Source organism: Saccopteryx leptura, chromosome 5, assembly GCF_036850995.1.
Source record: "Saccopteryx leptura isolate mSacLep1 chromosome 5, mSacLep1_pri_phased_curated, whole genome shotgun sequence".
Taxonomy (NCBI): Eukaryota; Metazoa; Chordata; class Mammalia; order Chiroptera; family Emballonuridae; genus Saccopteryx; species Saccopteryx leptura.
Genome location: NC_089507.1, coordinates 123,135,417 through 123,162,367, shown reverse-complemented (window position 1 = coordinate 123,162,367; position 26,951 = coordinate 123,135,417). Strand labels below are relative to the sequence as shown.

The 26,951-nt window shown below is 39.3% G+C and overlaps 1 protein-coding gene across 1 annotated transcript in view; it reads right to left on the bottom strand.

The window, feature by feature from the left end:
• Positions 1 to 8,639: 8,639 nt before the first annotated feature.
• PRTFDC1 (phosphoribosyl transferase domain containing 1) overlaps positions 8,640 to 26,951 on the bottom strand; it is a 121,106-nt gene continuing 102,794 nt past the window's right edge. The window contains exons 5-9 of the mRNA XM_066385930.1: positions 16,605 to 16,622; positions 14,864 to 14,946; positions 14,352 to 14,398; positions 11,269 to 11,345; positions 8,640 to 9,903 (exon numbers count right to left, since the gene is read on the bottom strand). Coding sequence (XP_066242027.1) covers positions 9,856 to 9,903; positions 11,269 to 11,345; positions 14,352 to 14,398; positions 14,864 to 14,946; positions 16,605 to 16,622 — 273 coding nt within the window. The 3' untranslated portion in view covers positions 8,640 to 9,855. The remainder of the gene's footprint in view (positions 9,904 to 11,268; positions 11,346 to 14,351; positions 14,399 to 14,863; positions 14,947 to 16,604; positions 16,623 to 26,951) is intronic.

The following is a 26,951-nucleotide window of genomic DNA, read 5'->3' as shown; positions in this document are numbered from 1 at the left end:
ACTTTTGACCGGTCACAGGAAAGCAACAAAAGAAGATAGAAATGTGAAATCTGCACCAAATAAAAGGAAAACTCTCCCAGTTTCATACCTATTCAGTGCAGTTTGATGTGGGCTCACGCACAGATTTTTTAGGGCTCCTTAGGTAGCTATCCCGTATAGCCTCTACAGACTCGTCACTGACTGATGGCCTACCAGAATGGGGTTTCTCCACCAAACTGCCAGTTTCCTTCAACTGCTTATCCCACCGAGTAATGTTATTCCTATGTGTTGGTGCTTCATTATAAACGCGCCAATATTCACGTTGCACTTTGGTCATGGATTCGAATTTAACGAGCCACAGAACACACTGAACTTTCCTCTGTACCGTCCACATCTCGACTGGCATGGCCGTGGGCTGCTTTGCTGTATACACGGTGTTACGTCATCATCTGCGCATGCGCACATGCTGCCACATCATCCTACAGAAACTGGGAGGGTTTTCCTTTTATTTGGTGCAGACTTCACATTTCTATCGTCTTTTGTTGCTTTCCTGTGACCGGTCAAAAGTGCACCATGACTTTATGGACACATTGTATATATAATGGAATACTACTCAGCCATGTAAAAGAGTGAGATCTTGCCATTTGTGACAAGTGGGTATTATTCTAAATGAAATAATACAGATAGAGGAAGACAAATACCATATGATTTCACTATATGTGGAATCTAAAAAACAAACAAACAAGATAAATGAACAAACAAAACAAAATAAAACTGATACAGAGAACATACTGGTTATTGCCATGAGGTGGGTGGTGGTTCAGAGTGGTGATATGGATGAAAGGGGTTAGGAGGTACAAACTGCCAGTTATAAAATAAGTCAGTCCTGGGGCTGTGACACACCGCGTGGTGACTACAGTTAACAATACTGTATTGCATATGTGAAAGGTGCTATACCAACATAGAGAAATTATTCAGCATGTGTATTTTAAACATGAGACAAAAATGGCTTTTATTCCTGCTTATTTAGAAAAATCTTCTAATAGCTCCCCATAGTTGACTTTGAGAGGTTTAGACCATCACTTCTATGACCTTCTATTTCCTTCTGTACCTCAAATGCTCCATTTTGAAGAAATCTGTTTTTCCATGTCAAAGTTTAATATTACAGTGCCAGCCCAGACAGAGAATTGAGAAAATTTCCTCTTTATATCAAAATATATACAGGTGCCATACTGGGCTATCCCTTCTCTTTCAGTCCAGTGCAGTTTGGGAACCCTTGGACTTGATTTTCAAGTACAGTGGGTTCAGCCCTTCACTTTCCACACATTTGAATTAGCCCTAATCACCCACCCTGGCTGGATAGCTTGTTGGTTAGAGCATCGTTCCAAAGTACAGCTGGTTCGATCCTTGATTAGGGTATATACAGGAACAGATCAATGTACCTCTCTCTCACTCCCTCTCTTCTTCTCTCTAATATCAATAAAATAAACTTAAAAAAAAAGCCCTAACCACACAAATTGCTACCTTATCCCTAGATTTCTCTCTAAACTCCTTTGCTCAGTCTTTAGAGACCTAACATCACTTATCTTCTACACAATTTTCTGATCCCTCCTGTTCTCTATATTGCTCTTTAAAACTCGTCATTCCCAGAACTAATGCTGGTACTCCAAAAAGAGTATTAGTTTTCAGGTCTATAGGACAAAATAGTTTTATTAGCACCATGCCACACAATTAACAAATACAGGGGTGGGTAAAAGTGTGCTTACAGTTGTAAGACAAATGAAAATATAATAATTAATAAATTCTGTTTTGTGTACTCATAGCTATAAATCTGCTTTTGCCAACTCCTGTCATGCACCATTGAGTAGGCACCAGTGAGAAAGAGGAAATGAGGCATTTTCTGCTCTATCACTTATGCAGGTGTCCCCAAAGCTGGGTGTTCATATCTCAAGATAGATATGTGTGACTCATGAGGGTGGGCAGGAAATACTAAAACTTCTGTTAGTGCTCTTTAAGTCGAAAATTAAGAAATTAAGTTTTACTAACATTTAACATATGGATTGCCATGGAAACCCTCACTTAGCCTACATGTCAGATGTCACCAGTCAGGTATAATATTTAAAATAGCCAAAGCCCATAATGTTGAACAAGAACTGGCAATACAATGTGCATGCAGTATATAGTATGTTTTTGATTACATTGATTTGGGTTGCATTATCTAAGTTTATTTTCTCAGAAAGCTTTATTGAGATCCATTTGTTATGAGATACACTGCTCATATTTGAAGTATACAATTTGAACAGTTTTAACATATGTGTGTACCCATGAAACCATCAACCAGAGTCAAAGTAATTTAACACTGATAAGATTTCTTCCTGCCCCTTCTCGCCCTCTCTGCCCACACTTCCTTGCCGTTGTTTTCCCGTTTCCTGCCCCCAAGCAACCACTGATCGGCTTTCTGTCACTATTTATTGGCTTACACATCCTAGAATTTTATGTAAGTAGAATCATACAATAGGTTCTTTTTTCTGTCTAGCTTTTTTCACTTAGCATAATTATTTTGATATTCATCTGTATTTTAACATGTATCAATTGTTTATTTTTTTATTGCTGAGTGGTATTCTATTGTACCTATTTATTGATGGACATTTGTGGTATCTCCAGTTTTGGCTCTTATAAATAAAGCTGTTACAAACATTCATGTGCTCTTTTTCTAGATATATACTATGTTATGTCCACGATAGGTTTCTTTTCAATACAACTCTAAGCATTTGTGCAGTCCCTCAGTAGCTATGTAGTGCAAGTCACTTCCACACAGCAGAAACCAAAAGCCTTGTTAAAATAAAGATAAGATGACTACTGAATACTCACCTCTTCCACTAATCTTAGTAGAAAATATACAAAGGCAAATAACCTTTCTGCTGAATATTTCATCTCCAGTTTTCTGAATTGGCAGCAGAAGTATATATCACTTTCCACTTGATTTTACGATATGATGCTGCTATTCTTCTATTGAGTGGTGGCAGTCTATGATTCCTCCACTTGAACTCGAATAAATCTTTGTAACTACCTTGACTCACAGACTGTGGTGGAAGTGAACCTGTCATATAAAAGGCAATATGGCTTTCACCTGCTTCTTTCTGTCTCTGCTTTTCTCTGCACCTGCTTTGGAACCCAGCTACCATGTTGTGAGGAAGCCTAAACATGAAAGGAACACGAATAAAAATTCCAGCTGACAGCCTGAGCTAAGGTTCCAGCTACCAGCCAACATCAGCCATGAGATGAGCTTTCAGAGCAGAACTACCGTAGGACCTTCTGTGATTATGAAAATTTCCTGGTGTGCTGTTTAGTATGATAACTTACCACACAGGAGTCTATTGACCAATTGCAACATAGTAAGTATGAATGAGGGAGTAAATTTTTCATTTCATTTAACTTTTGATCATTTAAATTTAAAAAGTACATCTGGCTAATGGCTGCCTCATTGGATAGTTTAGCTTCAGAGCCTTTGAGTCCTCCAGCTGAAGCAACAGACATCACAGGGCAGTAACAAGCCACTCTTCCCCTGCCCTCTCTGTACTCCAAGCTCTTGTAAATCATGGCAGATGTAAATAAATACTGTCGGCTTAAGCTACTACTCAGTTTTGGAGTGATTTGTGACATGGAAATGGATAACAAATACATTTTCAAGAGTTTTCCCCCTTATGTTTGTTTTTTTGTTCTCTTTAGCAAATAAAAATGCATGAATCTAAAAATACAATGAAAAGGAGGACAAAAATAAATAGAAAAAAACAATATTGTAAATAAAAGAAACATGTTATTCATTGCAACAATAATACATGATAATATGATAAATGCATAATAAAAACATTTGTAATATTTTATATTTTAATTATGCTTACATGCCTATTAATTTTTAATAATTGTAAGAAAAAAGTACTCATTTAGATAATATTATTGAATGAATCTTTTTTGTCAATGTATCATTTTGTAATAATATATTGAAAATATCTGAACAAGAAATATCCTTCATATTGAATTTTATGTGAATTGTGCTTACCTGTCTATGATTGAATATTCACAGATAAAGAAATAATTGTGAGTCTACAATGTCTTATGTGCCATGTCATGTTTCAGTAAGAAGTGCACAAAGCCATTTGCATGCTTGGTATATCGAGCTCTCTCTCAAGGTCTCCCGTGCAGAGCGCATGCGTCTCATAATCGCATCTTGCCACACTGTACTGATCCTTGACGAATCGTCATGTCAAACACAAATACATCACATCACATACAATGCATCGACTCTGCATTGATTGAATACAGACATTTATAGATTAGTCTTCCAATTATCAAAAAGGAGGACATGTAGGAGGACACTTTTCAAGGGAGGACAAAACTTACAAAAGGACTGTCCTCCCTAAAGGAGGAGGATTGGTTACCTTAACAAATCTCTTCCAACTTTTAAAAGCCCTCTAGCTATAGTTAATGTGTCTTCTCTTTTTACCTCCAATTTTTTTTTTTTTTTTGTATTTTTTCTGAAGCTGGAAACGGGGAGACAGACAGACTCCCGCATGCGCCCGACCGGGATCCACCCGGCACACCCACCAGGGGCGACGCTCTGCCCACCAGGGGGCGATGCTCTGCCCCTCCCGGGCGTCACTCTGCCGCGACCAGAGCCACTCTAGTGCCTGGGGCAGAGGCCAAGGAGCCATCCCCAGCGCCCGGGCCATCTTTGCTCCAATGGAGCCTTGGCTGTGGGAGGGGAAGAGAGAGACAGAGAGGAAGGGGGGGGGGTGGAGAAGCAAATGGGCGCTTCTCCTATGTGCCCCGGCCAGGAATCGAACCCGGGTTCCCCGCACGCCAGGCCGACGCTCTACCGCTGAGCCAACAGGCCAGGGCCTACCTCCAATTTTTTAAGTGAGTTGTCTGCACTTACCATCTTTACTTACAACTTCTTCACTATCGATATCCACTGGGCTCTGGAAACAAATGAGTCAAAGTGAAGTCAGCTCAGCTTATTTCTCCCCCCTGGAAGTGCAGACCTCAGCACCCGACCCTGACTTCATGCTCTCCCCTACTTATTTCTGACCAAAGTCCACTTCTCCACAAAAAGCCACCCTCCTCCTGGCTAAATCACAAGCAAAACAAAACAAAAAACTCATGTTTTCTGAGCAGACTAGAAAAAGATACACTTTTAGAAAAAGACACTTCTTCCGGAGGGTGGATGCAGTCCTCAGCCAGGGTCCATGGCCTGGCAAGTGGAGTGTGAGCTGGGTGCGCATGGGCTGGGCTCAACGCCCCACCGCGCTCCCCTGCCTCCGGTGTCCTTATACAGGGCGGAGCAGCCCCGGCTGTGCAGCCACGCCCAGCAGCTGTGTGTCTGGGATCTCAGAGCTTTCTCACCTGTCCATCAACATGCCTCTCAGGGGCTGCTCTGGTCTCCTTGTGGATGCCTCTGGCCCATGAAACCTCTGGCGGGTAGCATCTCATGAAGCACCTTAAATGTGGACAACCTTTCTAGCCGAGAGTGCTCCCCTAACTGCAGAGTCATTGGGATCCTAAAACAAGCTGTTTTTCCACTTCTCCCTGCACCAAAGCTGTGCCAGGATCCTCACTGGAACATGAGAATGACCTGTTGTCCCACCATGTGGCATAAAGGCTACCATGAAAACAGCTCTTTTGGTTGGCATCCTTGTCTACTTCTCTTCACAGGGTTCAGGATCAACCATAGGATGTGATCGGGGCCAAGAAACAATGCAGCCCTCTCTACGTTCACCCTTCTTCCTGTCTGCACACAACTCCCAGCATCGGTGCGCAAATCTCCCTTTCACGATCGCCCTTTGCCCTTCTTGAATTTAGCCTGCCCCAATTTCTCCAGTGTCACCTGCGGAATCCCAGAGAAACTTAATGATAGCAAAGTAAGTAAAACTCCCAAGTGGTACTTTTGTCCAAATTTCCAGACATCTGAGTGGAGAATGTGTTCTAGGATTTTGATTTCTTAGGACGCATTACCTTTATTGCAAAAGTGAGGAAATATTTCCATGGCCCCCAGTCTCCAGAAGTGGGATAGGTTACCTTCTCTCTCCATCCGGGAAATATATACAAGTTCACCCCACGCAAAGCTGAATACATGCTTGCTTGAAAAGGGCTATTGTCACAGTCTCAGAAGGCCTGAAACATGGCAAATGTGTTATATTCAGATTCAAAAGTTAAATGAGGTACATCAGGATTTGATTATAGTAGACCAGTGGTAGTCAACCTGGTCCCTACCGCCCACTAGTGGGTGTTTCAGCTTCATGGTGGGCTGTAGCGGAGCAACCAAAGTATAAATAAAAAGATAGATTTAACTATAGGAAGTTGTTTTATAAAGATTTATTCTGCAAAACATAGCAAAAAACCTGACATAATTTACTTGGTCAGTAATTATTATTATATGCTTTAACTTGTTGTAACTCTGCTTTATAAATTTTATAAAGTAAAGTTACTTCCCTACTTTATAAATCACCATTATTGTGGAACCGGTGGGCGGTTAGAAAATTTTACTACTAACAGAGATACAAAAGTGGGCGGTAGGTATAAAAAGGTTGACTACCCCTGTAGTAGACCCTTGAACATTGCAGGGGTTAGGGGCACCAACTCCCTACAGTCAAAAATCCATGTGTAACTTCTGACTCCCCCAAAACTTAACTACTATATTTATTGGCTACTTTTGACTGAAAGCCTTACCAATAACATAAACAGTTGATGAACACATATTTTTTTATGTTGTATAGTAATTATATACCATATTGTTGCAGTAAAGTAGGGTCCATGGCCTGGCAAGTGGAGTGTGAGCTGGGTGCGCGTGGGCTGGGCTCAATGCCCCACCTCGCTCCCCTGCCTCCGGTGTCCTCATACAGGGCGCCAGCAGCCCCGCTGTGCAGCCACGCGCAGCAGCTGTGTGTCTAGAGAAAATGTTATTGAGAAAAGCATAATGTCTGTCTGAGAGCATTTTTTAAATTGTTGCAAATCTCCAAAAATGTTTTCCAATATATTTATCATATAAATGGACTTGAGCAGTTTTAACCTTTATTGATTAACTCTTTGAGTAGTAAGTTTTTTTCATGCTTACTGACCCCTGGGAGTGAATTTTTTTTCAAAAAATTAGTTCCGTTTACAGTTTTATTAACTTAAAATTATGTTTGTTTGATAACAAATTTATGGAAACAAGAAGAACATACATTTGCCTTTTTTTTAAATGTTGCTTACACATTTTTTAAATAAAAATTTTTGTTATCTGGATGGTCAGGAAGCACGAGGACGTACGTGAACGTTCGTACTGTTCAAAGGGTTCAGAGTCAACTGTATTTTCAGTGCACATTGGGGCTAGGCACATGGTTCAGTGTGTGATACCGTCAGTCTCGGAAGAAAGGTCCAGTCTGTAATGATGGGTTTCTCCACCCTGGCCAGATAGCTCAGCTGATAGAGTGCCAGCCCGAGCACAAAGGTTGCCAGTTCAATCCCTGGTCAGGGCACATACTGGAAGATATTAACGTTCCTTTCTGTCTCTCTGTCTTTCCCTTTCCCTTCCTTTCTTTCTAAAATTAATAAATTAAAAAATGTTAAAATATGTAATGATGGGTCCTAATTTGTTCGGGAGATTCCTAAATATTACTAATTATGCTATTGTATGACTACAGTAAAAGTATTGAGTTATTGTAACTAAATCCAAATTTTTCCAATAAAACATACCATACACCTTTTCACCTGACTCATGTTTTGGAACACTAACTTACTAAATTCACTGATTATTACTTAGGTAATAAGCTTTTACTTTTTTTTTTTTTGTCTAGGTTGAATAAACTCAGTGGTATTAAATAGACTAGAGTTTTGCAAGAGAAAAGGAAATACCATTTTTCCCAAGATGACATTCTTGGATATCACTGTCAAAATATTATCTGATAGAAAAATATCACAAGAATGATTAAACTTCTTGTGTAGTGAGTAAATTTTTCTTTTTTCAGCATTAACTTCAAGTAAGCACAAGTCCTCAGTTTCGTGAAGTGTATTTTCGTTCTTAATTTGAATAAACATAAAGCACTCAAAAGTGATACTGATATTGAAATTCAAAATTTTAAAGAAAATATTTTCATAAATCATACTTTATGGATAATTTTATAGTTAAAATCAAATGTATCTGGATTATTTTAGGTCTTCTGATATAAATGTGGCATAATAAAAAATTGTGTTTAGAAAATTAATTTTGATAGATCAAGAAGTAGGCCCATTAGACAGAATTATCACTCTCTAATTTGGATCCTGGTTCTCCTATGGAATAAAGCTAGAAGGAATTCCCTCTGCTCTTTCCCCCTTGGGATATCTGGGTGTGGTTTATTTTCTCTCTGGCTGGAACAAAAATATGTAGGAAAATCTACAACTAAAATTCTTGTTCTTACCAACAAACGTAAGAAGAAAAAAACCCCAGCACGTCAAGTGTGGCTTAATCGTTTGCTTATACTGGTGCATATATTGGATTTTTTTCCAGGTTAACAAAAATAAAGCCACAGGAAGATACACGCAATAGTGTGTTTAAGCTACCAGCTCACACACATTTTGATGTCTGAAAGTATATAAAAATATGAAGGCAGAAGAAAAACAGTAAGCAGTTATGAAACATAACATGGTTTCTTATTCTTTATTAGTTTAAGGGAAGCTAGAACCTGGTAACAATATGCTGCATACAGTTCAGAACCAAGCAAAGGCTGCTTATTTATTTTGCATTTGCTCCTTTTAGGAAGTGAGGAAGAAACAGTTTTATAGGCACTCAGGTTTATTTTCAATTAAAATCCACATAAATTACAAAGCATTTCATAAAGCAGAAAAAATGGGAAAGATATTATTCAGAGAGACCTTTTTTAAGTATGCTTTTTCCCAATAGTGTCTTGGATTGTGTGATCAGTCCTATGAGGCCACTTAAAAAAATAATTCAAACTCGGTGTTTCTGTTTAGGAAAATACATAATAATGTTTTTCTTCCAGTGCATATAAGAGGAAACTTTTATTTTTGCTTAGTTTTGAGCACTGAAAACACTTGCCCCTCTCCCAAAGCCTGCCATTTGCTCATGTCCATGTGAATAAAAGGATGCCACTCAGAAACAGGGGCCTTGCAGCCATTGTACTTCTCCTAATTAGAATTCAGAGTATTAAGCACAGTTGAGTTCATCCATGCATCCATGACATACCGTTATCACATACTGGAAGCTTCAATCAAGAGCACTGAGCAAGGCCCATTTCATAACATCATTAACATTCATTGTACGCTGTAGTTCAGAGAGGCTTTGTCAAAGTAGTAATGACAGCCTGTCAGAAAAGCGCAAACAGAAATTTATATTAAATAGTCCTGTTCCTCCTTTTTTAGTATTGGAATCTACTCACATTTCCAGTATATGGGCTTAGACCTTAACTCAAAGGGGCTTCCAGTTTCTTAAGACTGCAAAATATTACTACAGTAGAGTATATTTTAAAATTTTTTTAAAAGCTGAGTGAGAAGTATTTGAGTAACTGGGGGGGGGGGGAGGGAGTATTTGAGCACAAGGACTGTGTCAGAACAAAAGGAGGTGTGGCTCAGGAGTGTGAAGGTGGAGACAGCTCAGGGGTCACACAGCAGAGTGTTTAATTTGGAACAAATCAAATAAAAACATTGCTTTCTTTTCCTTAAGAACTTCTGATACTCTTTATGTTATAATATCAGAAAAGAAAGCTCTCTCAATAAAACATTTTTTTCTTTTCTACCCTGCTGAGTGAAGACGCCTAGGGAGACAAGCTCCACACGATGGCTTCCTGAATGTAGTTGTAAGTATGATGCTGTCTGGGCATTTGATGGTGAGAATTTACTTCTTTAAACTCGATACTTTTCTTTGCCGTGTTCATTGATCACACATATGTGCTGAAACAAAAAATTTAATAATGTATTAGTTTCTTAAGAAAATATGAGGTGCATAAAATGTTATGCAATAATTACAGACTATTATCTTGTAAGTGGTTACTGTTTATTTAAGATTTTTAAAATTCATTTTAGAGAGAACAGAGAGGGAGAGAGGGAGAGAGAGAGAGAAGGAGGAGGAGCAGGAAGCATCAACTCCCATATGTGCCTTGACTGGCAAGCCCAAGGTTTTGAACCGGCGACCTCAGCGTTCCCGGTTGACACTTTATCCCACTGCACCAGTTACTGTTTATTTAAACAGAAGTGTATTTATGTCTCTGTATGTGCATATGTAAAATGTAAAGTGACCCATTCAAATGCTTGACAAAAATTTCTTCATTGTTTCAGTTTTGAGCCTTTTTCTGAGTTTGGCTCCTTAGGACTACAACTACCAGAAACGCTGAGGGAGCAGCACCATTAGCGGCAGTGGAGAGAGCAGTTTCCTACTGGTAAAAGTACAACCTCTAGGGTGAGTGGAGAAATAGCCATAAAAATATAATATTGACTCCTATTTGACACTTTTGGGTAGCAAGAAATGTGTCAGAAATATTTTGATTGCAAGCAACAGAAATGGAGTCAGGCTAACATAGGCAAAAGAGGAAGATTTATTGGTAAGATACCAGGCTAGCTCACAGAAGCAAAGAAAGGGCTGAGCAACGGAGAACGGAAGGCAGGAACAGGGGTAGTTCCATACCTCAGCCCATTGCTTAAGCTCCATACCCCTTGGTCTCTGTGATTTTGGTTTAAGTTTCTAATTCTTAGGGGAGAGAGACTGGTTGGTCCACTTTGGGTAAAATGTCTACTTCTAGATCACTCAGTAATGGTCAAGGTCACACAGCTGGGGGTCCATGTCTATATGTTAAAACCACTTCTCCCAAATTGGGAATAGTTCTGAGCTAGCTGCATGTCACTTCACTTGGCACCTGTTAGATTTCAAATGATACAAAACAGTTTGTAGAATATTGACTATTTCTATGGGTGGATGGGCATAGTCAATGACTTGGAGAAAGAGCAATATCAAGCCAAAGTTCTGCTTTTAGCTTCCTATTTTTTTTAGTATAAAACAGAGACAATCAAAAAGAAAAAATAAAATAATTTTAAAAAAGAAGTAAAATAATCAAAATTGCTTCTATCACCCTAATTTCTACCTTGCAAGGTAGTAGGGAGAATGAATTGAGATTATGCATGCAAAGTGCTCAGCATATTCCTGCCGCAGAAGTTACTCAATAAATGGCAGTCATCATGACTACTATTTCAATAATTTGTTAAATTGATGGAACTGTTAAGTTCCTGTGAAAGTGGGGGTAGGTATTTTCATGCAAGACTTACATTCAGATCTCTGAAGTATTCATTGTAATCTAAGGCATAACCCACCACAAATAAGTTTGGAATCTCAAATCCAGCATCTGAGCAGAAAGAGAAGGAAAAAGGAAACAAAATTTAGATAACATAAGTATAAAGCCACCATATGCTATTAGTGACACTTCAACAGTGAGGATTTTCATTTAGGCAGTAGCAAGTAGGAAAAGTGATAAGCAATGTATAGGATATGTCCAACAGGGACCTGGGACTAAGGGGGGCAAGTCAAATAAACCAACAAACAATAAACAATGACTGTACCGCTTGCTTGTATCCAGAGCTGAGAAAGGGCTCAGGCAGCCCAGTGGATAAGATGTATATATGCATGTGTTAGTCATGTATCCTGGTTGTTCCAAAGAGTTAGCCAAGGTATGATGCCAAAGGAAACACTCTGACGAGCACAAAGGGCAGGCCACACAGAAGGTATTAAGATACTGCAACACTGTGACTAGGTGTGCAGGCTGTTGCAACTAAGAGGCGATCCTCCCACTACACTCAGTGTCCTTGGCAGACTCAAGGGTTGGGAGGCAAATCTGGGAGACAATCTGAGAGGAAATGGGATTGTTCAGCTTGACAAAGCAAATGTATGGAATCCACAGTGCAGGTGACGATAATTAGCTCTTTATCTCTATTAAGGACAGAGGGAGAGTAAATGAATTTAAATGCAGTAGGAGATAAGTTAAGGAAAAGAATTTATAGAAAGAAAGATGACTTTTCTTGAAAAGGATCTTAAGGAACAGCATAACTCTCCTTTTATCAGAGGGCTTAAAACAAATGTGCTTATGGTCCAATGATTTTTCGAACTCCTTCCAGTTTTTGGAATCATGTTTGTTTAATACAGTATTGCAGATGATATATGTATTTGCTTACTGTTATGAAACTACACTTTGGTGCAGCCAATGAATGTATAGCACAGAGGAAGTCGCCTCCATGGTACTGCCACTATCACTTTGACCTGTATGACCAAAGATGCTTTCATGTGGAGAAGAACCTAATCGGTTCCTGTTCGCAGAACGTGCTAGAGGCGAGGAACGTATTTTCTGGGAGACTGCATTATTCATTGCTGTTAGGAAGCCCATTTGACCTTTCAAACTGTAGGTTCTTGAGAAAAGTTATCAGAGCAGAAGAAAAGATCTCATTGATCACAGAGGAAAAGAGTCAATTAGGAGAAAGAAACAAAAAGTACAAAGCCTCAGAAATCTAGGAAGAAAAAAGAAACAGATTCGGAGCTAGTTAAAAGAATATTAGTAAAGCCCAGGAAACCCTGGTTGTAACAATAATAATGACTTCACAGCAAGCAATACAAACCCTAGAATCGATGGGGCACCTCAGACTGGGAAAAGCTAGTTGGAAAAGCCAGACCTTCAGAGATGTCATGGAATAAAAGAAAGACTTGGATGAGTAGGTCAGGAACCAGACTGACCTGTCTCTAGCTGGTAAATGGGTTCAATTCCTCCTCTATGTTTGCAATTGCAGATGTTACTTTTAGGTATATTGCAAGCATAAGAGCAGTAGACTGCCTGGGTTCAATACTGACTCTATACTTACAGCTATGTGATGTTGGCAAGCTATTTAACCTTGCTATGTTCAATTTCCTCATCTGTAAAGTGGGCATAACAATAGCACCTTCCTTGAAGATTAAATGTGTTCATCTCTGTGTAGCTCTTAGAACAGTGTTGGGCACATCATAACTTCTTACTGGTGTTGGCTGTTATTATTTTATTAATGTTGTTGCTATAAGTGACACAAGAAATTTGTAAATAACTGGATGCCTGTAGTGAATGGCTTTCAATTTCATTTAAAACCTTTTATGTTCAATGTCTTACATTATTATTTCCTTAGAGCATTTCTGTTTACTAAACTTGTCCAACTTTTACTATAGCCAGATTACAGTCCCCAAGCCAATAACTGGCCAGGAACACTGTTGGGTCTATCTGCCCAGAACTGACATTGCCTGGATTTAATACATCTCACATAGGAATGCAACTTGTTTTTCAGAATGATGCGTCACTGGCTAAGTACCACTGGCACATTACCTATCCATAGCATGCTTCTCTTGATGTACTGTTTGTTCAGCTTGCTGATGAGAACGGCAGCCAAATTACCCCAGAGGCTTGAGAGCAAATGTAAGTTAATAAAAATCAAGCTGAAGTCTGTCTATGCAAGTGAAAAAAAAATCATTCAGTGTTAGAATAATAAATAATCAAGCTGCTTGTTTACCCTTCTGCCTTGGATGAGAAGGGTCTTCTAGAACACATGTCTGAAGGCAAGTGTGAAGATAGCATCTATAGATATTTGTTCTGCTAATGCTCTGTTATTGTTTCATTTCTTTGAAACTATATTTATTTCTTAATTTTTCAATTGATTATAGTTGACATACAATATTATACTAATTTCAGGTGTACAACATAATGATTTGATGTCTTTATACATTATAAAATGATCATCACAATAGGTGTAGTTACTATCTGTTATCATTCAAAGTTATTACACTATTATTGACTGTATTCCCTACATTGTACATTTCATTCTTTGTGTTGTTGAACTTTTGTTTGGAGGTGGTGGGGCAATGTCTTGGATTTCTTTCCGTGAGTTAAAATTCAGGCTTGCTGAAGGTCAGCATTGTATTGGAGATGGTATGAAAATGCCTCTAAACTGTGACAAGTGCCTCTCCATGTCTGACTGGTGGGGACAGTGGACGAGGCAAGGAATCCTCTGTATCTGAGTCAGTCGAGAGGGATCAAGTCTCCCTCCACCACCTAAACCCTATTATCTGAGTTCTTTGGAGATAAAGTACTATGGAAAACCTAAAATCAAAGTAGTCATGCACACAACTTAGCTCCTGTGACAGATGCAAATTAGAAAATTTAAGCTGCTTGTTGTAAAGAGCTCTAGACTTGCCTGCAAGGCTTGTGAGACCGGGGGAATCAGTGGGTCTATCAAACCTATATGGCTTCCAGTTCACACAGAATGCCATCAAATTGGAGTTTCTTAAACACACACCACCACTCCCAATCAACCCAATAACAAACAAAACCCAAAAACAAACTTACAGTCAGGTCTAAAGCCATCTCTTCTAGATGTTCTCTTCACCAACAAACTATCATTAAAAAAAAAAAAGGCTGTAGTGATTCAAATAAAATCTCTGTGAATTGAAAATAGAATTAAACATCATTAAAATATGTGTTTTTTCCCATGAGCATATGGGGCATCATCACAACCCTCTAACTCCTGCTCCTGCTCCGGAGGCACCACCTCAGTGATTCAGGATAAAGGGAAAGAAGGGGGCACTGGCTCCCCCAGTTCAGCCAGCTGCCCCTGCAAACAGCTAGAGGCACAGTAAAGAAGGGCTCAGCCACAACAAAGGGCGTCCTCTTCCCTTTCCTTTCTCTCATGCCAGCAGTTAACTGGGATGCGTGTATAGTGTGGTCAAACCATAACACCCCAGAGCAAAAGGTCACATGCTTGGAACAGACTGCGCTCTCTGAAAACAACATCCTGTGTTAGAATCCCACTTGGGCTGGCTTGGAAAGACAGAAACAACAGTGATGTGTGCTCTACTCACCTGGCCACCTTAACCATGTTGGGCTTGTATTTTTCTATACTGCTGAGCAGGGATTTCATGGTCCTTCCTGTTCCAACAACATCCTTTGCAAAGAGAACAGTCAAATTCAACCAAATACATTTAGGCACTGTAATAGATTTTTTTATTCAGACAGATAATTATATCCCTTATTAATAATGCATCATTAGAACGGCGATCAAATTGGAATCGAAGTAGGAGGCAGAATTGGTTCTCTTTTTTTAGACAGGTGCTTCTTTCTGAAAGCTGGGTTTGGGGAAATACATTGGTGAGTATTACCTTGAATCCTTGAGCTGGCTTGAAAGGCTAAATTCAGCCTTTGGAGAGGATGTGGAACCCTCACTGAGTGTATTTGGACTCGCTCATGCACATTCAAGGGTTGCACTTGGCCCCGAGGTTATGTAACACAATAAAGGACGCATGAATTTTCATGGATATGGGATGTACATCTGAATACACTGAATAGATAATAACCTCCTCCTTGCTCTCCCCACTCAATAAGGGACTCTAGGACTGGGTAGTGAGATGTGTCTGGACAGCAGCTGGTGACAGTCCTTGAATTCTGAGGGGTGCGAGGCCACAGTGTGCTGAGGCTCATCTCCGCTGATGAGCTGCTGCTGTGCAATTATAGAGTAGAATGGGCAGCAGAAATTTATTGTCCTCGGGACAGAAATCAGCTGTCAGGCACTGCTTGTCAAAACAAGAGGTCTGAATTTAGCCTGAGTTGGGCAATTCTTTTGACTAGAGGGTCGACTTCACGGGTTATGTTGGAGCCAGAACTGCATATACATATGGCACACAGGCAATTGTGCAACAAAACCTTGAAATAAGCCCCCCTGAATTTTCTGCCAGCTGATGAGACAGGTGTGCTCTTCAAGGAAACACAGACATTTGCTTTATTAGTGCACGGCTGCCACAGGGCTTGGTTTCTCCCTCCCTCCCTCCCTCCCTCCCTTCTTCTCTTCCTTCCTTTTTAAACAGAACCAATTAAATTAATTCATAGCTTCCCTTTAGACTTCCATTTTAAAATTGATTATATTTATGATTTGGATGCTGAAGGTAAAATTGCTCAAAGTCAGGAGAGGTCGTTAGCAAGAACACTGAGTTAAGGGTGAAGAGAGTGCTAACCTTCACTTAATTATTAAATAAATTTATTTTGTAGGTCAGTTTTCTCTTCTGTAAAAATGTCTGATTCACAAATAGGTAAAATAACCAATTTAAACATGTATGAAATTAAATTAAAAAAATACTTTTTTTGTGATTTCAAGTTGATTCTGATTGGCTCCTAGTCAGTAAATTTAGAGAGCCATGCCCACAAAGAGAATTCACTACATCCTTGGCCAATTTAATAACAAGTTCTATACAGTCATCCCTCGCCATATCGCTGTTCACTTTTCGCGATCTCACTATATCACGGATTTTAAAATTGTATATATCTAATTTTGTATTGCAAATTTTTCACTACATCATGGAATTTTACATAGGTTTAAGAGTATAGAAAGTGTTTAAAAGCATAATTAAGTGTTTATAAGAGTGTGGAGAGGGTTTTAAAAGCCTTAAAAATATATATAAATAATAAAATAAATAAATTGCTATTTTGTGGATTTTCGCCTGTTGTGGGGGTTCTGGAATTTAACCCCCAGGATAGATGAGGGACCACTGTGTTTTAAAACTCACTGTTCACCATTTCAATTTCCAAATAAGGATAAAAATATCAGCTTACCTCAACTATGAGGACATTCTGAAGAAGAAAGAAAACAAACACCACCCTTTAGTTAGATTCTAATACAAATCAGGCTCACAAAATAAACACACATTTTGCTTACAGTTGGAACTTTACAATTGGCTTATTTGGTCCTCCCCCATTCATCTTACCCAAATCCTTGGAGATAACCCAGGTGTCCCAGACTCATTTTAACAGTCTCTCAAGAATTGGTTGGTTCTGCATTATTTATTAATTATCTGTATTCAGGTAAGGAGCAGACTTATCTTAAATCCTGTTACCTGTCTGAAGAGCTATCCATAGTCAACCCACTTTCATAATTCTGGCAAGTGCCCCGTCCAGCATTCTTTGGGACACAAAGCTTACTAAGCATTTTCCAGGAAAACAAAGCCAACACAAACTGCATTGCTAATAGAGACAACGCTCTGCAGAGGGGTCACATATTCAACTGGGACAGCCCTATTCCCACACTGCCTCCAACATCACTGGGGATTCTGTATTTACTCTCAAATTTTCATCCTTGAGAGTTGTAGTAATATAATGTTAAAGTAATTAAATATATAGAAATATAAAAAAATATGGAAGATATATAAAAGTAATTAAGATATAATATTAAAATTAATTAAGAAAATTAAATAAAGTTATGTTATCTGGATAAGAATTAAGATAGTGTGTGCAGATGTGATAGACTCTGACTTTCCAGCAAGGCCCGGTTAGTGTGTGTGTATGAAGTTATACATAGATAAGAAGTGGCTTGATGTCATAACTCTGTAATGTGATAAACAGACTCTAACTTTTGAACAAGGCCCAGTTAGTGTGTGTGTGAAGTTATACATAGATAAGAAGTGGCCTGATCTCATAACTTTGTTTTTTTGTGTGTGTGTTTTTTTAAATATTTTTCTGAAGTTGGAAACAGGGAGGCAGTCAGACAGACTCCCGCATGCGCCCGACCGGGATCCACCTGGCATGCCCAGCAGGGGGCGATGCTCTGCCCATCTGGGGCGTTGCTCTGTTGCAACCAGAGCCATTCTAGTGCCTGAGGCAGAGGTCACAGAACTATCGTCAGCGCCCGGGCCATCTTTGCTCCAATGGAGCCTCGGCTGCAGGAGGGGAAGAGAGAGACAGAGAGGAAAGAGAGGGGAGGGGTGGAGAAGCAGATGGGCGCTTCTCCTGTGTGCCATGGCTGGGAATCGAACCCGGGACTCCTGCACGCCAGGTCGACGCTCTACCACTGAGCAAACTGGCCAGGGCCTGATCTCATAACTTTGTAAGTTAACATAAACAAGAAGCTTCTTTAGGAACATCTTAAAAAGTGGTTTGATGTAACATTTCAGTAGATTAACATAAAAGGGGCTCCCTGCAAGGAACTCCCAAGAAGGTGGTTTGAGGTGATAATCCTGTAGATTGACACCTGTTAGAAGGCGTTGGGCAGAAAAGGTACTAAAGCTGAGGGGCCCCCTGCTCAGGTAGTCACCCAGACTCCAGCATGAACATGGACTGTCTCCACACCACTCTGAGCTCTGACCAAAGACAGCCAAGAGGAGCACGCCAACAGGGTCCCCTTAAGCTGTACCCAGGCACGCCAAAAGGATTTGTGAGTAATAAACTGCCTGTGTGATTCTTGCAACTAACTTGTGTTGGTCGTGTTTTTCCTCCAGTGGCTGTTAGTGTCGGTACTTATCAGTAGCATCCTCATAGCCGCCTCAAGAGTAGTCTCCAAGAGGCTGCCAGCCCTGCTGATAAGCAGGAGTGTCCCACTGCACAGGGAAGTTGAATCAGAAACGCCTGGTCAATGTAGAGCTTGGGCTCTACTGGGACAACGAGGAAGGAGGTGAGTGAGATAGAGGACTAGCAGGTGCCTGGTTTATATTTTCAATGACATGGTTAGGTTCCTTGCCAGGTGCTCCTAAGACATTCATCGACTTCTCCCCTAAGAACACTGGTTACATTTCATTTAAATTTCATGTTTGATACCTGTTTTCCCCGCTAGAGTATAAGTCTATGAGGATGTAAATCATATTTATTTTGCTTATTACTGTATTCTCAGTCCCCAGCAGAAATATCTGTATACAGATGCTAAGTTATTATTTGTTGAATGAAGGGATAATAACTAATTACTCTTATTTGTGAGTTTAAATCAACCAATTAAATGGATTAGTAGTTACATGTCAATACTGTCCCACCAAATTAAAATGACTGTGCTAATATGCCATTCCAATTAACTAAATGGTGTGGATATTCCCTCAATGTAATGTTTTCTTTCTTTTGATGAACTTTCATTTATCCCAATGATTCATATAATAGTTTAAAAATTGGATCAAGCCTTACACCTTAGGTATCTTACTTATGGTGAATACAGAGGAGACTTAAGTGAGGAAAATGTTAACCAAGCAACTAAAAACCTGGTTGAATTTGCACACTACTTTATGTGTCAAATACATTTAGAAGTGAAATTCTCTCTAGAAGTGTTTTTTCTCTCAAGTATGGTATTTTATTCATCAAATCCATTAAAAAATTTTATCATTAAAATGTAAGATTATTTTGTCAATTTTTAAAGGATGTCACGTTCCCAGTATTCTCTCTACCCTGAGAACCACACAGGAGTCCCCTGGGTATTTTAAACACATTTGCTCTGATCTTAACCATCAACCCATAACAGTTAGTTAGGATGTGCATTTTTTGTTTGATTGAGACTTACCTACTATGCCTATTAACCAAACAGAATACTTGAAGAATAAATACTTGGTTCCTAGTTCACAGTCACTTTTTGTCTTAATCTGATAATGAAAAACCTTCCTACACTCAGTCTGCAATCTTGCTTAATTAAGTAAAGTGTACTGAAATAGTTAAATCTGTGTTTTGAAAGTTTAGAGACTTGCAAAGCAAGAGTCATCTTTGAAGAGATCAGCTTCAACTGTAAGACATAGTGGTTCCTAGAAGGAACTTAGATGTGTACTAATCTAGAGATATATTGTCAAAATTACTTAAACACGTTTTAAAATGTGTTAAAGTCAAGGTCATGCATACACACATGTTCAAAATCAAATAAAAATGTCTGTTTTCTAAGTATTGATGTGTGCCTGTTTAAAGTATTTTAAAATGCTATGTACTTTAAAATAGATTAAAGTTATCATGATATTCTTTATTATGCATGGCTAAATATTACATTAAACAAAATAATTTCTTAATATCATATAAAACTTAGTACATATTTAAATTTCCCCAGTTGTCCTTAAAATAGCCTTTGTAGCTGGTTTGTCAATCTAAGACTATGCATTGGATTTTTAATTCTCATTTAATTTAGAATAGTCTCTTTTTCCCTACTTCTTTTCTCAATTTAATAATTTTAGACATCATGTATTTACTATATTATATAATAGATGAGAATTTAGTTCTTGCAGACTTACTCACTTCCTTTCCCTATTCCCAATGCAGTTACTTTGTTGTGACTTTCTATCTTTTGGTGTTACATTTTTCCGAATCAGGACTGAAGTGCTGTACTATAATTATAGTTCCTTTTAGGGTTTGCTTATTCTTTTCTTAGAATTCTTAATTGGTTTTTCTATCATCTTCTTGTGACTTATACTGAAACAATCTTCCATATTTTTTAAGCAAGCTTTTCTTTTAAATTTTTAAAATTGGTTTTAGAGAGAAAAGGGAGGGAGGAGGAGGAGGAGAAGGAGGAGAGAGAGAGAGAGAGAGAGAAACATTGATTTGTTGTTCCACTTATTTTATGCATTCATTGGTTGATTCTTGGCTGTGCCCTGACCGGAGACTGAACCTGCAACTTTGGCATGTCAGATCGATGCTGCTATTTGGCCAGGGCAAACAAGCTCTTCTTTCTTAGAAGGATTATTATGAGGAAAACATTGGATAGCTATGGTCTAACTATATATATATTTCTGAGAGGATTCTGGAGGATTAAGGAATGGATTGATAATATCTGTAACAATACAAAGTCCTCTCTGTTATTTAGTGGGTTCATGAATGATGAGCAGGGAATGCTGCTATGGACAAACCAGCTGCTAGTAAGAGGGAACGAAGCAGATATCCAGAGCTATTTAGTGAGTTATATAGAGCAGTCATTACATATATGTATTTATTCTCTTTTACAGAACATCACACTATGTTTTCAAATTCTTTCATTAGCAATCTATGCCTCTGTCTGGATTTTTTCAGTGGCACTCATGTTATGTGAACAGCTTACCTCTAACCAAAGCAATGCCCTTTGCCCTTTGGAAGGTTGATTCTGCCATGTGAAACAAGAAGTAGTAGCCCAAGAGAAGAGAGAAAGCAACTACCCCAACTTTGAGGCATTTTATGAACGTCTATAAGAACTAATCTCTTTACATTTTCATGTATCAAGATTAACTCCATGAGATAAGGGACAAAGGCTAGCTCATTTTTATACTATTAATATATAACGTGGAGACAGATATACAGTAGTTGCTCAAGAAATGCCTGTGGAACATGACAATTCTGACCTCATTTCTTTCACTTTCTCTAGTTCATTATCTTTTTGATACATCCTTTCATTTTTTTCCTTAACGATGTACAACTCCTCTTTAATTGAGCTATACTTAATGTCTACTGCTTTTAATCGAGCACTAAGAAATCCTCTAAAATTTACCCCCCCCCCCCAGTTTATTTTTGAGTGGGCATCCTTGGAAACCTCTTCAGAACACACTGTGCCTCTTAAACACTTGCAGTCTGATAACTTTGATCACTGAATCTGAGATGTCCGCCAGTTTCTGCCTTAGTCATCTCATCACACCTAGTTCATTTCCTCCCAGAAAGCCAGGAAAACCTGCAGCTTGGGGGCCATGGGCAAAATTCTGTGGGGAATCTCTGATGTGTGTTCTCTCTCTGCTAGTGCACGATCTTAATCAAAGCTAATCACATCGAGCATACTAAAGAAAAACAAGGAGAAGGAATGAATTATACAAGGAGTATAAGTGGTTTCTCTTAAATAGGTTATTCCTACTTCTAGTCTTTTAAAATGCAAAATGAGCATATCACAGTCTAATCCTCAGCAGCACAGTTTTGCGGCTGTGGTCTCACCACGGAAGGGATGGCAGTAGGGTGGTGAGCTGACTGTGGATGCCTAGCCGGAGTAGAAGTGTGAATATAAACTCCATGGCGACGGGAATGTAGTTCAGCCATTTCATTTTGTGTGATAATTCACAAAACTGCCAGAATCATCAGTTGGTGGACATTTCCAATATTGTCCTTAGCCTCATCAGAGGCAATAAAAAGGAATAATTTCAAGAGTTAAAGCAGCCAAGCAGGAAATCTTGGCAGGTTCCGATGTTTCATTCTGGCACAGACTCTTCCTGAGGGGTGGGGGTGGGGCGCTCGGATCTTGACTTGACCTGCACATCTGTGTTTCCCAGCTGCCAGAGCTGAGCTTGTTCCCATGCGTTCGGTTTCTTCCACCCTTTCAGACATTTCTCTTGAACAGGAATAAAATCTTCTTGCTTTATACACATTTTATGAAGTGCCAGGATTAAATCAACTTTGAAAAAAATTCAGCCAAAGCACGGTGCACAGACAGCTTAAACTTGCCGAGTAAGATGCTTTTAACGTTGTGAGTAAAGAAGCCATTTAACTTCATCATTGAGGGTTCCTTTTATTCAACAGCCATGACCTATTTAGAACCATGACTCAGCCAGCCTTCCTTGTGAGCTTCTCTCTCTCTGCTTCAAAAAAAGAGAAAGAAATGGGGAAAAAAGAAAAAGAGAAAGAGAGAAAAAAGAAAGAGAAAGAGAAATAAAGAAGGAAGGAAGGAAGGAAGGAAGGAAGGAAGGAAGGAAGGAAGGAAGGAAGGAAGGAAGGAAGGAAGGAAGGAAGGAAGGAAGGGAAAAAAGAAAGAAAGAGGAGGTGCATGGAGGCTGGTCTAGAGCAGTGGTCCCCATCTTTTTTGGGCCATGGACCGGTTTAATTTCAGAAAATATTTTCACGGACCGGCCTTTAGGGTGGGACGGATAAATGTATCACGTGACTGAGACAAGCGTCAAGAGTGAGTCTTAGACGGATGTAACAGAGGGAATCTGGTCATTTTTTAAAAATAAAACATCATTCAGACTTAAATATAAATAAAACAGAAATAATGTAAGTTATATATTCTTGCTCTGTGGACTGGTACCAAATGGCCCACAGACCGGTACCGGTCCATGGCCCGGGGGTTGGGGACCACTGATCTAGAGCCGTCCTTCACTGAATCACTTAGCTGTCGCTGCTCCTGAGAGCACTGTTCCTCCTCTCCCACTCCTCCTTTGCTGTGTAGCTCCACTACACATGCAGGCAGCTCCACTACACATGCAGGCGGCTCCACACCGCTCCTCCTGTGGGCTCTCTGCCTGTAGCCCCTCTCTTCATTCCGTCAGTGCCACCCTCCTGCCAGGTTCATTTTCCCCAAACACATCTTCCTGATGTCACTTCTGCTCAACAACATTTGGGGCCCCTCTTTGCTTTTTCTGAGCAAGTCAAACTCTTTGTTGAGAAATTCAATGTATACTATACACCAAGTCTGATGTACATGCTTGGTTTTTTAAAATTATTACTTCCCTGTTTCTGACTAATTTCCTTCCGTTCCACTGGTCCATGGCTGTCCTCTGGCTCTCCTATCCCCTCCCTTTGCTCCAGGCTGCTCTGCCTCCCTCGTCTGTGTGATTCCCAACATCCTGGTCCCAAAGAATAGCTCATTTGGCCTGGCCTGTGGTGGTGCAGTGGATAAAGCATTGACCTGGAACGCTGAGGTCACTGCTTTGAAACCCTGGGCTTGCCTGGTCAAGGCGCATATGAGAGGCAACTACTATGTGCTGCTGCTTCTCACTTATCCCCCATCTTCCTCTTTCTCTCTCCTCTCTCTTAAAAAAAAATCAATAAAATAAAATCTTTAAATAAAAAGAAAAAGGTAGAAAGAAAAGCTCATATGCTTTTCACTAAGGCAATTTCAGTCCCAACGAATCATTCCTTCTTTGGAATTCTTTAAGCTCCAGAAAAGTCTTGTTAGAGAGTTTGTGCTCCCTTAGTCAGGGAAGGCTTCCCTTACACAGACTTAGGCTGAAAGTGGATTCCAGGTGGAGGCTGCAGCTTGTCCAAGATCCTGGCAGGAGCTTAGCAAGTGTGGTTGCAGCACCGTGAGGAGGGTAGGACGGGATGTGAGGATGCTGGGAAGGAGACAAGGCCAGATCACACAGGTTTTACCAACTGTACTAAGGAGTCTGGAGTAGAATCTCGAGCACTGGGTGTGGGCCTGCCAGGTACAATACAGAACTCCCACTTAAATTTGAACTTCGCATAAGTAACAGATAACTTTTTTTGTTTAAGTGTGTTCTAAATATTACATGGGCCATACTTATACTAAAAAAGTCTGTTCATTGTTTATTTGAAATTCAAATTGAACCTGTTTTTCATTGTTTTTGCTAAATCTGATAACCCTAACTGAGAAGTTGCTGAAAGGTTTTTGGTAGGCAAGTATTTTGATCCAATTTGTGATTTAAGATGATCCCTCTGGCTGACCTTGCTGGTTCCTAGACCAAAGGTTGGCAAACGAGGGCCCGCCAGCTAAATCTGGCCTGCTGACTATTTAAAACTTTATTGAAAATAGCCACTTGTTTTCATGTTATCTATGGCTGCTTTCATGCTATGACTGTATGCCCTACAAAAACCTAAAAGACTTACTCTCAGGCCCTTACCTGAAGTTTGCTGAGCTCTGCCCTAGATCACACATTAAGTAGCACAGGTCTAGACTTGGGAGGTTACTAAGGAGATGGAGAGACGTGGGCAAAGTCAAGGTACATTTGAAGGCACCGAGCGAGGTCTGCACTGGCGTGTTTGGCATTCCCTTCTGATGTGAGCCTGGGCACATCAACGGCAGGGTCTTTAACCTTAAGCTGTTGTGACAGTTGAGAACCTGGTTAACTGATGTTCACTCATCTTAGAAATAGTAACCAAGTGTATTATTCTAAGTCCAAGCGGTTTTACTTGGCACATGTTGAAACATATAGAAATGCATCTCTGTACACACGGAGAGTGTAAAAATACCATAAATCGGCACTGTGTCACTTGAAAGAATGATTTGTCATGTTGGCAAAGGTTGAAGCCAACTCTTGTCATTCTTACTGCTAGCTCATTTTCCACCTCTCCTACTGGAACACTTACATGATCTCTACTTTCTCATTGGAGGGGTCTTTGTAGCAACTATAGGAGGGGATACTGAGGAATAGCAATGTCACGCCTTCTGCTCACTCAACCTCCAGTAAGAAAGTCAACTTCCTTTCTCTCTCTTAAAGGAAGGAACTATCCAGGGCTTACCTAAGAGAGAAGTAAATCACTCTAAAAAAAATAGAAGATGATTTTTGAAGGAAGGACAGAAGGACCACAATTCTATGTGTAGTATTTCTCATGAAGAGATTCATTTGGGATTCTTAGAGTTGCTACTTTGACAGACCTCATGGCAAAAGCACAAAGTATATTTCTTTTGTGTAATAAACCTTTAAGGCAATGTCATACAGCAAAGTCCTAAAATGTCTTACATTAACTAGATATTAACTAGACTTATTGTGGTAATCATTTCATAATATATACAAATATTTAATCATTATGCTGTATAGTGATTAACTAATACAATGTTGTATGTCAGTTGCATCTCAATTCTTAAAACATGCATTTACTTAGAATACAGTTGCTATTTACAAACCTTATAAGCTGAGTTTTCATCTCAGATCTTAGAAGAAAAAAGTACAGTAATAATATGAGCTTGGTATAATGACTTAAATTATGTTTGGCTGATCTTTTCCTACATGAAAGCAATTCTTCAAATTGAACTAACATTTGCATATAAAAACTTTATAAAAAAGATGTAGTTCAATATTGAGCTGTTTTCAATACCACTTTCCAGCTTTGACCTTCAGGAATAATGATGATATATTTCCACAAAATTATAGCCTGCAACTTAGCTTTACCTCTGATGTTTACTTCCCATTTGACCAAAATGTAATGTTTAAGTGAGGTGATCTGCTATCACACACAGAAGTTAAACATATTACTATAGATGTACACATACATACATTGATACATATGATATAGAGATTCTGAACTGACAATGTGCAAATTTCCAAATATTGATAAAAAGCTACATGTCATAAAGATAAAATAAAGTTAAAAGATAAAAAAAGAATATAAAATGGCATCATTTATAGACCACTCCAGAGGTGTTAAAAATTATAAATTTCTGGACATTGCTTTGAGTATTTTAGCTTTCCAGGATGTTGTTTTATGCACTGAAGTAGTAACATTAAATGGTGGCCTGGTGATAGATACATTAACATCAAGTTAGTTCCAATTTCTATGAACATAATTTACTGCTAGATAGTAATTTAGCACTAACACTTGGATGCTGCTATGTTGCCTCCAGTGCAGAGGGAAGTTAAGCAGCTTTGTAGTGAGAATCCTTGTGCGTTGGAGTGTCCCTTATGTTATTATTTATCTTTTTATTAAATGTGACTGGCATTCCTTTTCACCATGTGGGCATTGCATAATAGCAACCATCAATATGAGAGATTAAGCTTGTGTAACAGACCGAACCATGTTACTTAGAAAGCCGAAGTTGTTTAGATATAATGAATACAAGACACATCAGTAGAGCAGAGCAAAAAACAAATTGTGTTGCTTTTATTCACAGCAAAACTTTCATTTCCAGTCACATCGTAGCAAAGAGCATCTGCTTTACGAAGCCACTCTTCCTTCTGATGTAGGCATTCCTACCAGAAGCCAAACATTCCCCCCCACTGGATTACTAAGCATTGGCAAGTTTTGGAATTCCATGTTAAAACTAAAGGTGTTTCCTCCATGATCTAATGAGTTAAATCTTTTTAATAACAGAGAAAGGACAAAGGGCTGAAAACTGTGCTGTCACAAAAGTCTTTTTTCTTCTCTCACCCAATTTTGTACATTTCAACAAACCTGTTGATTAGCTGTCCTCCTGAAGTCTCCGGGTGCTGAGTCGGGACCAGAGACACAAAGCCGAGAAATACAGGGGAAAGCTTCCCTTTCAGGATGTACCTGAAAGGGTGAATGGAAAGGAAAAAACAAGGAGTGCCAAGGCGTCTGCTAATACAAGGATGTCTGAAACAAGATTTGAAGGAAGCTCGCAGATGAAAGATTTGGTCTGCCTCATGTCCTGGAAGCATTATAAAAGGAGTGTTTTATAAAGAAGAAATCATTAAAAGAATTCACACAGACATTTGCATTAATTAGCAAACCCTGGAGAGTGTGTGAAATGTATTGCAAGTGCTGACTTGAAATGAAGGTCACCAATTCCCCACAACATCAGACAGCAGT